Source organism: Crassostrea angulata, chromosome 3, assembly GCF_025612915.1.
Source record: "Crassostrea angulata isolate pt1a10 chromosome 3, ASM2561291v2, whole genome shotgun sequence".
Classification (NCBI taxonomy): Eukaryota; Metazoa; Mollusca; class Bivalvia; order Ostreida; family Ostreidae; genus Magallana; species Magallana angulata.
The window spans coordinates 5,572,815-5,586,619 of record NC_069113.1 but is presented as its reverse complement, the minus strand read 5'-3'; the positions used below and the strand labels follow the sequence as shown (position 1 = coordinate 5,586,619).

At 38.3% G+C, this 13,805-nt stretch overlaps 3 protein-coding genes across 3 annotated transcripts; 1 reads left to right on the top strand and 2 right to left on the bottom strand.

Moving 5' to 3' along the window:
* Positions 1 to 38: 38 nt before the first annotated feature.
* Positions 39 to 1,401, bottom strand: LOC128178771 (testis-specific serine/threonine-protein kinase 2-like). Its single transcript, XM_052846096.1, has one exon. The coding sequence runs from the start codon at positions 1,399 to 1,401 to the stop codon at positions 319 to 321; it is 1,083 nt and encodes a 360-aa protein (XP_052702056.1). The 3' UTR covers positions 39 to 318.
* Positions 1,402 to 1,483: 82 nt separating this feature from the next.
* On the top strand, positions 1,484 to 5,236 carry LOC128178772 (testis-specific serine/threonine-protein kinase 1-like). Its single transcript, XM_052846097.1, has 4 exons — positions 1,484 to 1,873; positions 3,565 to 3,713; positions 4,548 to 4,755; positions 4,862 to 5,236. Exons 1-4 carry the CDS (start codon positions 1,562 to 1,564, stop codon positions 5,168 to 5,170), a joined length of 978 nt encoding a protein of 325 aa, XP_052702057.1. The 5' UTR covers positions 1,484 to 1,561; the 3' UTR covers positions 5,171 to 5,236.
* Positions 5,237 to 5,254: 18 nt separating this feature from the next.
* Positions 5,255 to 13,640, bottom strand: LOC128178769 (ATP-binding cassette sub-family G member 5-like). The gene is made up of 12 exons (XM_052846092.1): positions 13,501 to 13,640; positions 13,093 to 13,208; positions 12,179 to 12,466; positions 11,570 to 11,802; positions 11,342 to 11,474; positions 10,918 to 11,187; positions 10,618 to 10,837; positions 9,864 to 10,063; positions 6,616 to 6,754; positions 6,294 to 6,479; positions 5,919 to 6,046; positions 5,255 to 5,560 (listed from the first exon to the last, which is right to left on the bottom strand). The coding sequence occupies exons 3-12, from the start codon at positions 12,450 to 12,452 to the stop codon at positions 5,397 to 5,399; spliced, it is 1,947 nt and encodes a 648-aa protein (XP_052702052.1). The 5' UTR covers positions 12,453 to 12,466; positions 13,093 to 13,208; positions 13,501 to 13,640; the 3' UTR covers positions 5,255 to 5,396.
* Positions 13,641 to 13,805: the final 165 nt, after the last annotated feature.

The following is a 13,805-nucleotide window of genomic DNA, read 5'->3' as shown; positions in this document are numbered from 1 at the left end:
TTATATAGTATATTGCCAATTTGTCCACAGATGAAGATTACAAAATGAGAATACAGTTATCTCAAAATATTTTATTATGCATATAATTAAATCACAAGCATGAGCTATACACATGTTAGTACATTAGAAAAAGAAATGTTAGTACATTTTATAAAAAACTTATGGATATACAAACCTATAAAACCTTAAATATGTCCTAAATAAATAAAAATATATATCGAAATACACATGCGAGGTAGATAACAGTTCATAAATAAGCTATATACAACATGCTATATGGACATGCGCAGCATATCATTAGGTAAAGGGCGTATCAAATTAAGCCGGCTGCTTGGGACTCTCCGGTTGCCTTTCGGTTGTCTCAGCCTTTTCCGTGATGGGCTTTGATCCTTCGATTCCTGCGTTTTCGGGATTTTCCACCATTATCCCCATTTTGAACCACAGACAGCCAAGAACATCGTAAATGTCCGGCCGCTCCGAGAAATCGTATTTGAAGCACCATAGGATGAGAGCCCTGCATTCTTCCGACACGTTCTTTTTGATTTTATGCCAAGGGAAGTTTAACTTTCTATGTTCCTCCAAGACTCCATGGTTACCTTTGCTTTCATCAAAAGGCATTTTACCAGTGACAAAAATGTACAGAATCACACCTACGGCCCAAATGTCTGCTTTCTGGGTGTCGTACGGCTCGCCTTTCAAAATCTCCGGAGCGGCGTACGACTTGGAACCACAGTAGGTCTTACTCAATTCTCGGGCTGGGTCTTCTTTGACGAATCCAAAATCACAAATCTTAATGTTATAGTTGTTATCCAGGAGCAGGTTTTCAAGCTTGAGGTCCCGGTGGGTGATGTTTTGTTCGTGGAGATAGCGTACAGCCTCACAAATTTGTCTGGTCCAGTTTCTAGCCATGCCTTCTTTGATGGCCCCCGTGCGCTGGATATAACGAAGTACGTCACCGTTTTCTCCATACTCTAACACCATGTACACCCGACGGGAATCCTCGAAGATATCCAGGAGTTTGACGATGTTAGGATGGTTCAACAGTGGCCATATTTTGATTTCTCTGGGCAGGAACCGCTGTTGAAAATCTTTCGGGGCCTTGTTGCGGTCTACAATTTTGACTGCCGTCTTAATCGTGTTACCGGTCAAACAGAGTGCGAACTTGACCTTGGAATAGCTGCCACTCCCGAGCGTTTGCTTGACCAGAAGCCCCTTTTTTGCAAGAACAGCCCTGTATGTTGGCCGATATTTGATGGTCTCGCATCTATCAGTTGTAGAACGTCGAACTTCTACCGCCTCAACTTCACCTTGCATTATTTCCAGCTCGTGTTGCAGACTCTGTGAATTTGCAGGGGGTTCGCCCATTGCAACACGCTTCTGTCTTTTATGAGTTGGAGGCATTAACTTTTGATCTCTGCTATCCAAGTATACTGCTGTTTTTGGTAACGATGGATGCAAATGACGAAAACGAGACAATAGTAAAGCGAAAAGTTGATGTTGTTCAGCGTCACAATATGATGACGTCACAATGGTATAAAGGTGTCGTGATGAAGCGCCATATATGCCAGGTTGGCTAGAATGTATGTTTGGTATGGGCTCAAAAGATGATTCGATGTCTTTAACGGACGAGGAGGCCGAACTAAAGAAAAGGGGATATAATCTCGGAACCCTCATTGGGGAGGGTTCATACGCCAAGGTTAAAAGCGCTCACTCGGAGAAAAACCAAAAACGAGTCGCCGTCAAAATTATCAACAAAAAGAAAGCCCCGAAAGACTTTAGAGAGAAATTTTTACCTCGAGAACTTGCAATTCATATAAAATTAGAACACCCAAATATTGTCAAATGCCTTGATTTAATGGAATTTCACAATAAGGTAAGTACAAAAAACAAAATAACTGCTTTATTTACTGCGAGTCTCTAAGGTAATGATAAGGTAAGAATAACTTAGGTATTCTTTCTGTATATAATGGAAATGAATTGTGTAGTGTGTGATTTATTTTAGGCCCTTGCAGGCACGTAGCATCGTTTTTGAAAGTGGGGGGGCCAGACCCATCCAAAAAATCTTGACAAGCCAAAGAAAAAAAAAAAAATAAGGGAAATTTAAAGTTTCCAAAAATCTTCAAAATCCTAATCCGTGGGGGGGGGGGGGGGGGGGGGGGGGGGGGGGGGGGTAGTACCTTCAATTTGAGTACTCATATCCTAATTTTCATATCAATTTTTTACTAACTTCCAAAAAAGTGGGGGGCCCAACTCCATTATAATTCATTTTTTTATATGTAAATTTTAAAAAATTCGTTGCTGAGAGAAAAAGTGGGGGGGGCCAGGCCCCCCCTGATGCTACGTGCCTGCCTTGTCGTTATGACATATTCCTCTATATTCTATCTCGGTTTATTTAAACAATAAAATGCTTTCTTTTGTGATTCATTCGGGATATGAAGGTAGCGACATTGCAAAAAAACTCATTATCAAAAGTAAGTAAAATTCACTAAAATACTGTTAATGTACGTAAGTACGTTAGCTAAAAGAAACAGCCACATCGTCCTATGTGAGACTGAGTCCGACAGCATCATGATTATTTCGTGCAGTCCGTGATTTTTCTTAGGTCGCAGTAGGCATCGACCAATCGATAAACAGGGCTTGTCAATTTCACTCCTGTCAGTTTCTTGCCAGTTTCAGGCGCTGTAGATTACGACTAATCGATAAACGGGGCGTGTAGATTTCAGTCTGGCTGTTTCTATACAGCTATATATTAACTATAAGTTTCCGTAAGAAATAGAGGAAATAATACTCGGTAGATGTAAATATATCGTTATGAAGTACATTTTATCTTTTTAGGAGATTTATATTGTTCAAGAGCGTGTTCTATCTGTTTTTCTTGGTCTATATCATTTCCCTAGCTATATATCATTATGAGAGCATGTTTTTTTCCACTTAGGTGACTGTCTACATCGTTATGTGGTATATTTAATCTTTTTCCAATGTCTATATTGTTATGGAGCATATTCCACCATTTTCCTATAAAAAAAAAATAGGTACTAGATTTCTATATTTTTTTGGAAGCATATTCTATCAGAATCCTAGGTATTCTTTATCTTTTTGAATCATATTTTATCTATATCCTATGTTTTTATTGTAATGGAACATATTTAACTTTTCCCTTGGTCTATGTCGTTATAGAGCACATTCCATCTTTTTTCCTTGGTCTATATCATCATTTCCTAGCTATATATAGGTCTATATCGATGTGGAGCATGTTCAATTTTTCCCCAAGTCTACTTCGTTGTGGAGTATATTCTACCCTTATCCGAGGTCTATATTTTAATGAAGTATATTTAATGACATGGACATTCTAGGTCTATATTGTCATTTAGTATAGTTTATCTGAATCCAGGGTCTATGTCGTTTTATAGTATGTTCTGCCTATATTCTAGGTCTACATGTGCATGTATGTCGATATGGAGTGTATTCTATCTGTATCTTAGGTCTATATCGTTATGGAATAAATTCTGTCTGTATCCTAAGTCTATATTATTATATATGGAATATATTCTATCCGTGCCGTAGGTCTATATCGTTATGGAGTACGCCGGACATGGTGATCTGTTGGAATACATCAAACTCCGCGGGGCGATAGAGGAGGACAAGGCTAGACCAATGTTCAAACAGATCTGTTCAGCAATAGACTACCTCCACCAAAACCGCATCGTACACAGGTAGGTCCGACGGTACTATTGGTATTTAATATATATATATATGTCAATTTTAAAACTTCCAAAATTTAAATAAATGTCATAAACTTTCTTCAACATTTTATTTTGTATATGAAATCTTTATAAATTCTGATAAATAGGAAACATGCAGTTACATGTAATTCAAACACAGTATTCTTAAAAGGGAGAAAATAACCTAAATCTTAGTTACAAGAATGCAATCGTTATCCTATTTATTCTGTAGTGCAATTTTTTCAGAAACATTTTTGAGAAACATCTACTGTACATGTATATGGAAATGTCTAATTTATTTCGGTAAAGCTAGGGAGTTAGAGTATAAATTATTTCGTGCACGATAGTTTCTTTTATGGAAACAAAATAAAAGGAAGGGGGGCTTATCTTTTTTAGTTTTTGTTTTGTTTTTATCTATTTTTTTTTCAGGAGTAATTAGGTTCGATAATACTCATCATGCTGTTTAAACTTTGTAGGGGAAATTTTACTTTTACAGTTTAATAAATCGTGTTACTTCAACATTTCATTCTATCGAGTCATATAATCTTTCCTTTATTTCTTGAGCCCGTATAACAAGCTGTTTCTATGTTTGAAAACTTCAGAATTGAAAAAATAATAATTTTGTGCCTTTAATTTTAAAGTTGCTCCCAAGGCATTTTTTTGGCTTCGGATAAGTCTAACCCTTTCAAAAATGATGCTACGTGCCTACCTTTAATACAAAAACTGCAAATACAAAGAAGCCAAAATATCCATATACAGTATGCTGTAAATTCTACTGCAGAAATGTTTAGCAAAAAGAAATTAATTTTTTCGTAAATATTTCAGGGACATGAAGTGCGAGAACCTGTTGCTAGACAGCCTGAACAATGTGAAGGTCTCGGACTTTGGCTTCTGCCGGGAGTTCCAGCCCGGTGATGTCAGCAAGACCTTCTGTGGGAGCGCGGCGTATGCGGCCCCGGAGATCCTACAGGGCATTCCCTACCACGGGCCCCTACACGATATCTGGAGCATGGGGGTCATTCTGTATATCATGGTAAGTGAATCAATATAAACATGGTAGGTAACTTAAGTACTTTGACATAAAATGAGAAGATATAATGGGTTATAGATACTAAACGTATATTTCAATATATTTGTAGGTGTGTGCTTCCATGCCATATGATGATACCAACATCAAGAAAATGGTCAGAGAGCAACTAGAGAGGAAAGTGGGGTTTTCCAAATCCAAGAAGCTGTCCGCCGAGTGCAAGGACCTGGTCCACAAGATTCTAGAGGTGAACGTGAAGAGGCGCGCCACCATAACCACCGTGCTGGAACACCCTTGGATGCTGGACAAGAAGGCCGAGGCGGACAAGGCCCTGCTCAAGGCCCAGGATAGGGAGGCCAAGATGGCGGAGGCCTCGAAGGCTCTCAAATCCGAGCTAGCGGGGGCCAAACTCTCCAACTGATTAATATAATATTTCTGTTCAATAAATATCGATGATCGAGGCCAATTAATTGTAATTTATGGAAAATAAAATAAGAAAAAAAAATGTTTTTGTTAAAATTTATTTATCACAGACATCGTTAACAATAAATACAAAGTTTCAACAACAAATAGAGCAAAAAGTGATAACTATTGTTAAACTCGTTGTCAGTCTTTTATGGCTTGATTAAAACCCGTCCATTTCCGTCCTAGTTGAGGTTCGGTATACCTCGAATCTTGAAGGCTATGATTGTGAACACTACGAAAGACACTGTGAAGCCGCCCAGCGCCCCAAAGTTCGTGTGCATGTTGTCCACAGCATCGGGGTAAAACTCTCTCAAATAGGCGTCCCCCGTCTCAAACTGACAAACCCCTGGACAAAAGGGAAAAGTACTTGAGTATTAGAACACTGGGATTCCTTGTAATTAGCACACTAGTATGTGCAGTAATCGTACTTCTAAGCTTTGTGTCTGAGGTCCCTTACCCGAGTGGGTGGGGAACACGTGAAGCTTTTTTTTTTTGGTTATGTCAGAGTACATAAGGAAGGTTGGGGACAGAAAGTCTTTTTTTTCAAAAGAACAGCGGTCCCTTACCTAGAAAGGCGGGAAACACGTTGAGTTCCCTTACCTAACGTGGTTGGGGGGCACGTGAAGTTCCTTAGCTATTGTGGGCGGGGGCATGTGAAGTTCCCTTACCTGAGGTGGGGGGGGGGACACTTGAAGTTCCCTTACCTAAGGTGGGTGGGGGACACGTGAAGTTGAGTCCGTGGAACTCGTTGGCCATCAAGATCTCTGTGCTGTACTTGTGAACACTCAGCCAGCTGGCCCACTGGAAAATCTCCAGCATGTTCTTGATGCTCCTACAAATCACAATTATTCAGTCTCAAATCATGGAGTCAAATATTTATCTGACATCCCTCTATTTGCTCTCTTTTAGATTACCTTAAACTATTACCGGTAAGGTTAGTCCATAGTCTCTCTTAGGTCTATCCGTTTTGACACTGTGCAGCCTCATGGTTTGTTGTATGCCTTACCTGAGGAGCCCAATGGTCTGTTGTATGCCTTTAAGTTACCTTGAAGAGCCCCAAAATCTAAAGTATGCTTTACCTGAGGAGCCCCGAGGCCAGCAGTAGTGAGGCCGTGAGGACCAGGGCCGAGGTACTGTTGGCGATATTAGGGTTGATGAGGACCCCCATCGTGCCCACGGTGATTATCTCCCCTATGAAGTGAAGTGCACACACTACGGCATAGTAAATGGCGAATCGGTCCCAGCTCGGGTACAGACCCGTAACCCTTAAAATAATAACAACATTTAGACTATTGACTAAAAAATACCCACTGAAATTATTTAAAGATTCACAAGGAATTATAACTACCGACGTTTATAATTTCAATCCAAGAAAAAAATTAATTTATTTTTTGTTATTACCAGTAGACTATAATACTGAAGAAAAAACTGGCAATGATGTGGAATGGTAGAACATGGATGGCGTATGTCAGAATAAAGGTGGTGGTGGAGTACAACCCGTCCCGGCATTCCCGGTAATACAGGTCTCTCAGGGGCGGAACTAAAACGAGAAAAGAGGCGTGGTCCGGTGTATCCTTAATTAAATCTATGCGAATGATAATTAGACTAAACAAATTTGCAAATTTATTTTCGCCCGTTTTTCCTATGGACTATCAAATAAATGTCTGTTGCTAAAGGACCGTTCCTTTGAAAAACATAAAAACTGTTGTCAAATTGACCGATTTAGAAATATATACCCTCAAATACTAGTACTAGCACTTCATTAGCATAAAACCAACAAAACCCTCTCCCCAATCCTGTGAAAATATCGATACGCTCGGTATCTTGAAGACCATTAAACGAAATATTTGTTTATATAAAGAGCTAGAGTAAAATCCATAAAAAATACTTGTAGAGGTTAACTAACGCTTCTAACGACACACTTCTGAAATTTAGGACAACCAATATAAAATTTAAATCAATTTTCCTTAATGCTTTTAGATTTGACTTTCAACGCGTATAAAAGAAACTTCAATTTTTTATATCATCAATCGATTTAAAACTGATCTAAATTGTTTTTGTATGAGTTCATACATGAAATGAAATGAAATAAAATAACAATGTGGTTACAATAAGAATTATATTGAACTCATTTGCATGCATTTGTTATTTAACATTCAGTTTATATAAATTAGTAAACAATTCATGCTTATGGTTCAAAATCCCTCTGTACACTGTTATGAAATTTGGCTTTACTAATAGCAAGAATCATACTGCCTTTTCCAAAGTTTTATAAAGGAATGATAGTGAGGGTTACCCCTCTTGTCAGAGGGTCAATGAACCTTAACAAATTATATCAGGATAAAATAAAAATAAAAAGTATCATGCGTTCCAGCTGTTAGGGATTGATTTTCAAACTTCTGGTCTTTGTGGTAAAACCTGATTATATCCAAACATAAGAAGTAATAGCATTAAAACTGAATGTAAGCCTGGATCAGCAGTTACCCCCACTGCCGTATCGAGGGCACCCCACAGTCCTCTGCCCCCGTAATCTCCCTCCCTAAATGCTTAGGCCACATCATACATTGAATTTGTTTCTTTTTAGCTCCGTTTCATTCTTCGTGTAGATTTGAAGATACTAGGGTAATTTTTGCCATTAGTTATTTTCGTCCTTCAACACTTGCAAACGGTTTCGCCCCGTCTTGAATTCGCCCAGACATAGTTGTGTTTAAAGAGAGATAATTTAAGACATTGGAATTCGCCCAGTCTTGAATTCGCCTGCAGACAACGAGGGCGAAAGGGGCGAAAATAAAACTGGGGCGAATATTACCCTATATACAGTAACATGAAGGAAAATAGATGCAACAAAAGTTTACAACACCAACAAAAAGGTATGGGTCATATTCCCCACTTAGAGTATATACAAATGTATGTTGTTTGTTGTAATCGGGACAAAAATCATACCAAGAATGTATCATTCCACGTAATACTCTGTTTCACAGAATAACCATGCGACATGATATCGGTAATATATGTAATTATTTACTAATTAACCATTCAACATAGTAATATATGTACACCTTTTTCCTAATTAGTGACATCAAATCCGAATGCACGATTTTTTTTTTCATTTACTCGTGCAAAGAAACATTTTTTCCTTCATACAGTAACATATTTCATCTGTTATTTAATAGAATAACAGAAAAAGGTGGGGAAAGTTGATAACAATCATACAAGTCGTTTCCAATATTTACACACAGGTCAACGACTTGCTCACAATTTTTCAACCAGTTTTATGTCTAGTTGGGTAAGTCATGAGCTGGGAAATCACAGATTGACAAACGGACGAAGACAAACAATCAAAAACAACTGAGCGACCAATGAATAAAGATGGGTAAATTGTACAACATTCTATGTATGAGTGTAACTTTAAAAATAGCATGCAATATCTCTAAACAAGAACAACGCCAACAATTTAGATCATTCATTGTACTGTATGGTCAAGTTTCTATCTAATGGTAACATTTGATAATCTATTTACTAGTATACGAAATCCTTGAATAAACAAGAATTTCTATATATATCATTGTAATAATAAGATACACAAGATTCATACATTAAAGAGATGCTTTATATAAAAGACGGGCTCCCTAGTTTCTTTCTAACTTACCTCAAAACCAAAGCCATTTATTGGCATTTGGACTTATCTGCGTATGAAAATCGCTAAAACATGTGTGAGGATAATTAAGCGACTAGTCTTAAATAATATTGAAATTTGAATTACTCATATTTGGAAGAAAAAAGAGAAAACGAATAACGATGCTTGCTTTCAGCAACATTAGATATCCAAACCCCACATATAGAAAAGATATAAAGTATAAAACAGAAATATGTTCGAAATTATCGGCATTGATTTTTTTTCAATTTTAGTTTTAGTGAGGGTATTTCCTTGGGATATAGACTACTCAATATCTACAATGTAGTGCTAAATCTCTATTCTACAGACAAGGGTTTTTAGCAGTTGACAGAGTATCAGCCACACACGCAGACAGGGGATTAAGTGCTCACGGTCACAAAACAGAAACGCTACCCACAGGACAGAGAAAAAGGTGAGAAACAGAGAGTAGTCAGTCAACACAATCAATGCACGTGCTTCTATCGTAGCAAAAGAAACATGATAAATTGTGAAATATTAATTTACTAGATGGTTCTAAACTTTAATCAATAATTTAGACTGAAAAAATCATTCAACGTCTGACAATATGACTAAAAATAGTTTGAACATTTCAGACTAGCCATGGTTCTATGTATTCAGGTTAGGTTGAAGCATTCAACAAATAATTTCAAGTTGAAGTGTACACGAGCGCATTGTAAGAGATCAGACAAACTCTAGCATCATTAATTAACATTGGTCTGTGAACGGTAAGCTTGCGGTGTCATGAAATTTCTTTACAAATTGTGCAAAAGAAAAAGGTATACAGAATTTTGAACTTGCAACACATCACTTAAAATGAAAAGATCGAGTTGATGCTTGAAAACTAGCGACCAGACAACATTAACCACTAGAAGTATAGCTAGACAGCATTGTTACTCCTGTCAAAGGGATCTAGCTGTAGTGTCACTGCTGAGAGAGTAAGCAGGCGGAATGAGAGGAGCAATAGGCGACTTACATATGGCCACGGCATTAAGAATGGAGACATACGGGGGCACACTGGCGGACTGATACATCAACCCGATCCTGTCCTGAATACTTTCCTGATTGGTCTTCATGTGACCCAGGAAGGCCAGGATGAAGGGCACGAACAGCGACAGCATGAACAGCCGCGGGATGTAGATCGTCCGCTCCCGCGCCAAGTTCACCATCATCCGCCTGAAAATGGAAAACAAAGTACGGTTAATATCCTTCCGCACTGGGCTGCGCCATAAATCCAATACACCATCCTTCCGGTGTATTGTTCATTAAAAAAAATATCGTATTGCAATATGTTTTCTTATTCTCGATATTGCGGATGCGGATAAATGCTTGAACAGAATGTCTATATATTTTTAGATGTAAGAAAATTATGCAACCGTATCAAACAGTAAGGCGAGATCTGTTGTATGAGTGTATTTTAATGCAAAACCGTAATTAATTAAAATAATAACTATTTTAATGTTATCAATTAAAATAATAACTATTTTAATGTTATCGAACTTGCTTTGCAAGCAAATAAAAATTAATAAAATAAGAAAAGATCATCCCAATTTTTTTAAAAACATTTTCATACATATGATAATACATTTATAAAATGTCGTAGTATATACTGATTTGCAATACGAAATTTCCGGCTAATACTCTAATGAAACACAATTTGGATGTTATTTGTTAAACATATATAATTTTCATTGTCTGAAGTACGCTTTGATATGATAAACAGAACTCACTTCCAAAGAGTAAACATGACTCTAAACACATTGGGTGGGCGGGGTTTGTAGAAGTACAGCATGGTGGCCCTGTTGGTGGGGCGCAGCGTGGCCTCGTTGACGTCATTTAACGTCTGATTGTGGATCTCCGACTTGTAGAACGTGTCCACCAAGTGGCGCACGCGTGTCGCCGTCTCGTGCTCCCTCTGGTGGTCCCTTCTGTCTATACTGGCCAAATCAACTGTAAACACGTTCAGAGGTGCGGATTTATTTCTGAATTTAATATATATTTTCAGCAATAAATATATTTGCAGACCTTACCATAGTGATCCAAAGGATTTGCATAGGTGGGACAGGGGTATCCAATGTCCTGGTAGTAGTCCAGCATTTGTTCCGCCCCGCCGAAGTATACCATGTCGCCCATACTCAGAATACCGACTTCATCAAAGAGTTTGAAAATGTCAGATCGAGGCTGGTGAATGGTAAGGAGAACCAGTTTACCCCTGCGCGCGATGTCCCGGAGGTTTGAGACAAGGTAGTGAGCTGTGTAGCTGTCTAAACCCGTAGTCGGTTCATCTAACAGCAGAATCTCTGTAAAAAGAACCTACAGTTTTACATGGATGTTTGAAGAATTATTCCATTTACCCAAACATCAATGCATTTTAGTGACTGTTGTTATTGGGTCTGTTTCAAGTGAAGTATTCAAACAAGCAAATGTTGATTGTAAACATGTTACTGTATTTACTTGGATCTTGTAAAAGCTGTAATGCAATTGTTACTCTTCTCCGCTCCCCGCCCGAAATTCCTCGTACAATGGTGCCGCCTATCTTATTGTCTGCCACATTCTTCAAACCCATCTCATTAATGACATTGTTTACCTTTAAAAAACAAAAACAAACCCAATACTTTTTCCCTGAAATATAAACCTTTATAAACTCATTCATTCTGATAAAGCAAAAATCAGACACTGAACCTTATTCTCGATTTCGAACTTCTTGGTCCGGCCGGGCAGCCGTAGAAATGCGGCGTATCGCAGCGTCTCCCTGACAGTCAGGTTGTGAAGGAAGCGGTCGGCCTGCATCACGTACGCGCCGTACTGCTTGATCACCTCCTTGGTACACTCGTAGTTATTGTAGTAGACCTTGCCCGTGACTTTACCCTCCGTTCTACACGCTATGACGTCCAGTAGAGATGTTTTACCGGATCCTGGAATATAAAAATCTCAATCAAGCACCATCAGCATACTCTCACCAGAGGGCGTGCTATAAAAGCTTGTGAAGTACGCTCTCTGATGAGAGAATGGCACCAGCAGCTGAACTGCCTATCTGTGAATTCTCTTAAAATAACATGATTAATACATGCATGGAATCTAACTTGCTTCGTGCACGTTTTAAAAATGAAACGTGAGTTTTATTACCTGATCAACCATAATGTCAAGCACCCAGTTACAGTGCAGGTTGTATCATTGTAAAATAAAAGGAAGCTTGTGTCGGATTAATCTCTGAAGACCAATCAATGCCTCAAATTTGATTGCTATCTATTAAATCTATAATCTGGAAATTTAAAACCAGAGTTACGGAACCTGAGCTGCCGAGTATCGCCGTCAGTAGTCCACTTTTCAGTTGCATTGTGACGTCACGGAGCACTGTCTTCTTCCGCTGTTTCCGGAAGCACGCTCCCTTCCACCATGGTCCTACCCTTTCTTTGACCTCGTAATTAACCTCCAACAAGTTGAGAGTTGGTTTGGAAGCGCGTTCTTCTTCCTCCAGGTCAGGAGAGAAGTTGGAGCAGCTGTTCAACACGTAGTTCAGATCAAATATACTGGGACTCTCCACTTCATCTTCTCTCGTATCCATAGCTTTTTGGTTACCTGGAATCATAGTTTTACGTTTGATTGAACTAATTAATTTGTCAATTACTCTTCCTTTATGAACTGTTCATGTTTAATGTATTTATCGTCCAGAAGATTTGACGGAAATTTATTTTTCAATAAATACATCGGTAATTTAGCGTAGCTTTGAACCGGTTTTTGAGTTAGATGGTCTTGAAATAAAACTAACGGAATTATTGCTGTACGGACTAATTATTAACCAAATATCACTTCAGAAGCATATACAGGGCTTAATGATTTTTATCGTTACCTTTGAAGTAAATAAAAATTGTACAATAATAAAATTGATATGTGGACCAACGATATGCTATTTATAAAAATGACAAATTAAACTAAACACAGTATTTTCGGGCGTGATGAAGTTGAAAAAAAAGAAGATCATTAGCATGGCATTATTTTGATAAGATCTTATGAAAAAGTATCATTTAAACGACTAATGGTGTTGTAGCCCAGAATTTATACAGTTGCAAAAACAAACATTACGGTCGGTAAAACAATTAGAAGCCTCATTAAGGGCCGATTAGGTCTATTTCTAGACTTCGCAGACTGTCAATGGAGACAGAATCCGTAATTCCGTGTTACACCGAGGATAAACGTCTACTCACCGTGGTGTACTGCCTCAGAACCGGAAGTCTGACATTTGGGATCCCTTCCCAGAAATCAATATTCGGATGTTTTCTTTTTTTTCCTGTAATCACTGTCAGCAGTCCAGAGGAAGATACTAGGTAAACGGATAGGTAGGTTAATATATCAGTCAATCAAATAGACAGGTAAATATGTTCATCGATACAATAAGATAACTATCAGAGATAATAGAACCGATAACATTCCAATGTCAACTGTACGCTCTAGGTGAATAACACTGCACTAACAAGCAATCCCCAACTCACTGCACACTTAAATATTTCAATAAATTAGCATGATATTTATCAAGAAAACCCAGCTAAGGAAAGTGTTCTAAGTATACCTTAGATTTACGCGATAAAGGGTCGCTACAGCAGGGTCATATTTACCTATGCAGTGCACGAGCTTCAGCTCCGCCAGACGCCAGGGACAAGAGATGATACAACGTTGTCCTCCTCAGAAGCCGGCGATCAATACTTCCCCTCCCACCAATAACCTCCAAGACTTTAATCTGTTACCAAGATAACACGATGCATGCTACAGAATGATTCACTCCACATTGGCGTATTGATTTCTTTATAACGGCAAAAATCCAGGATAAATAATGGCAAAATAGTCCAGAATTGGCTTCTACTTGTCTAAAGAAAGGGCATCAAAAACACTCGAAGTTGATAATCAATTGTATATCGACCAG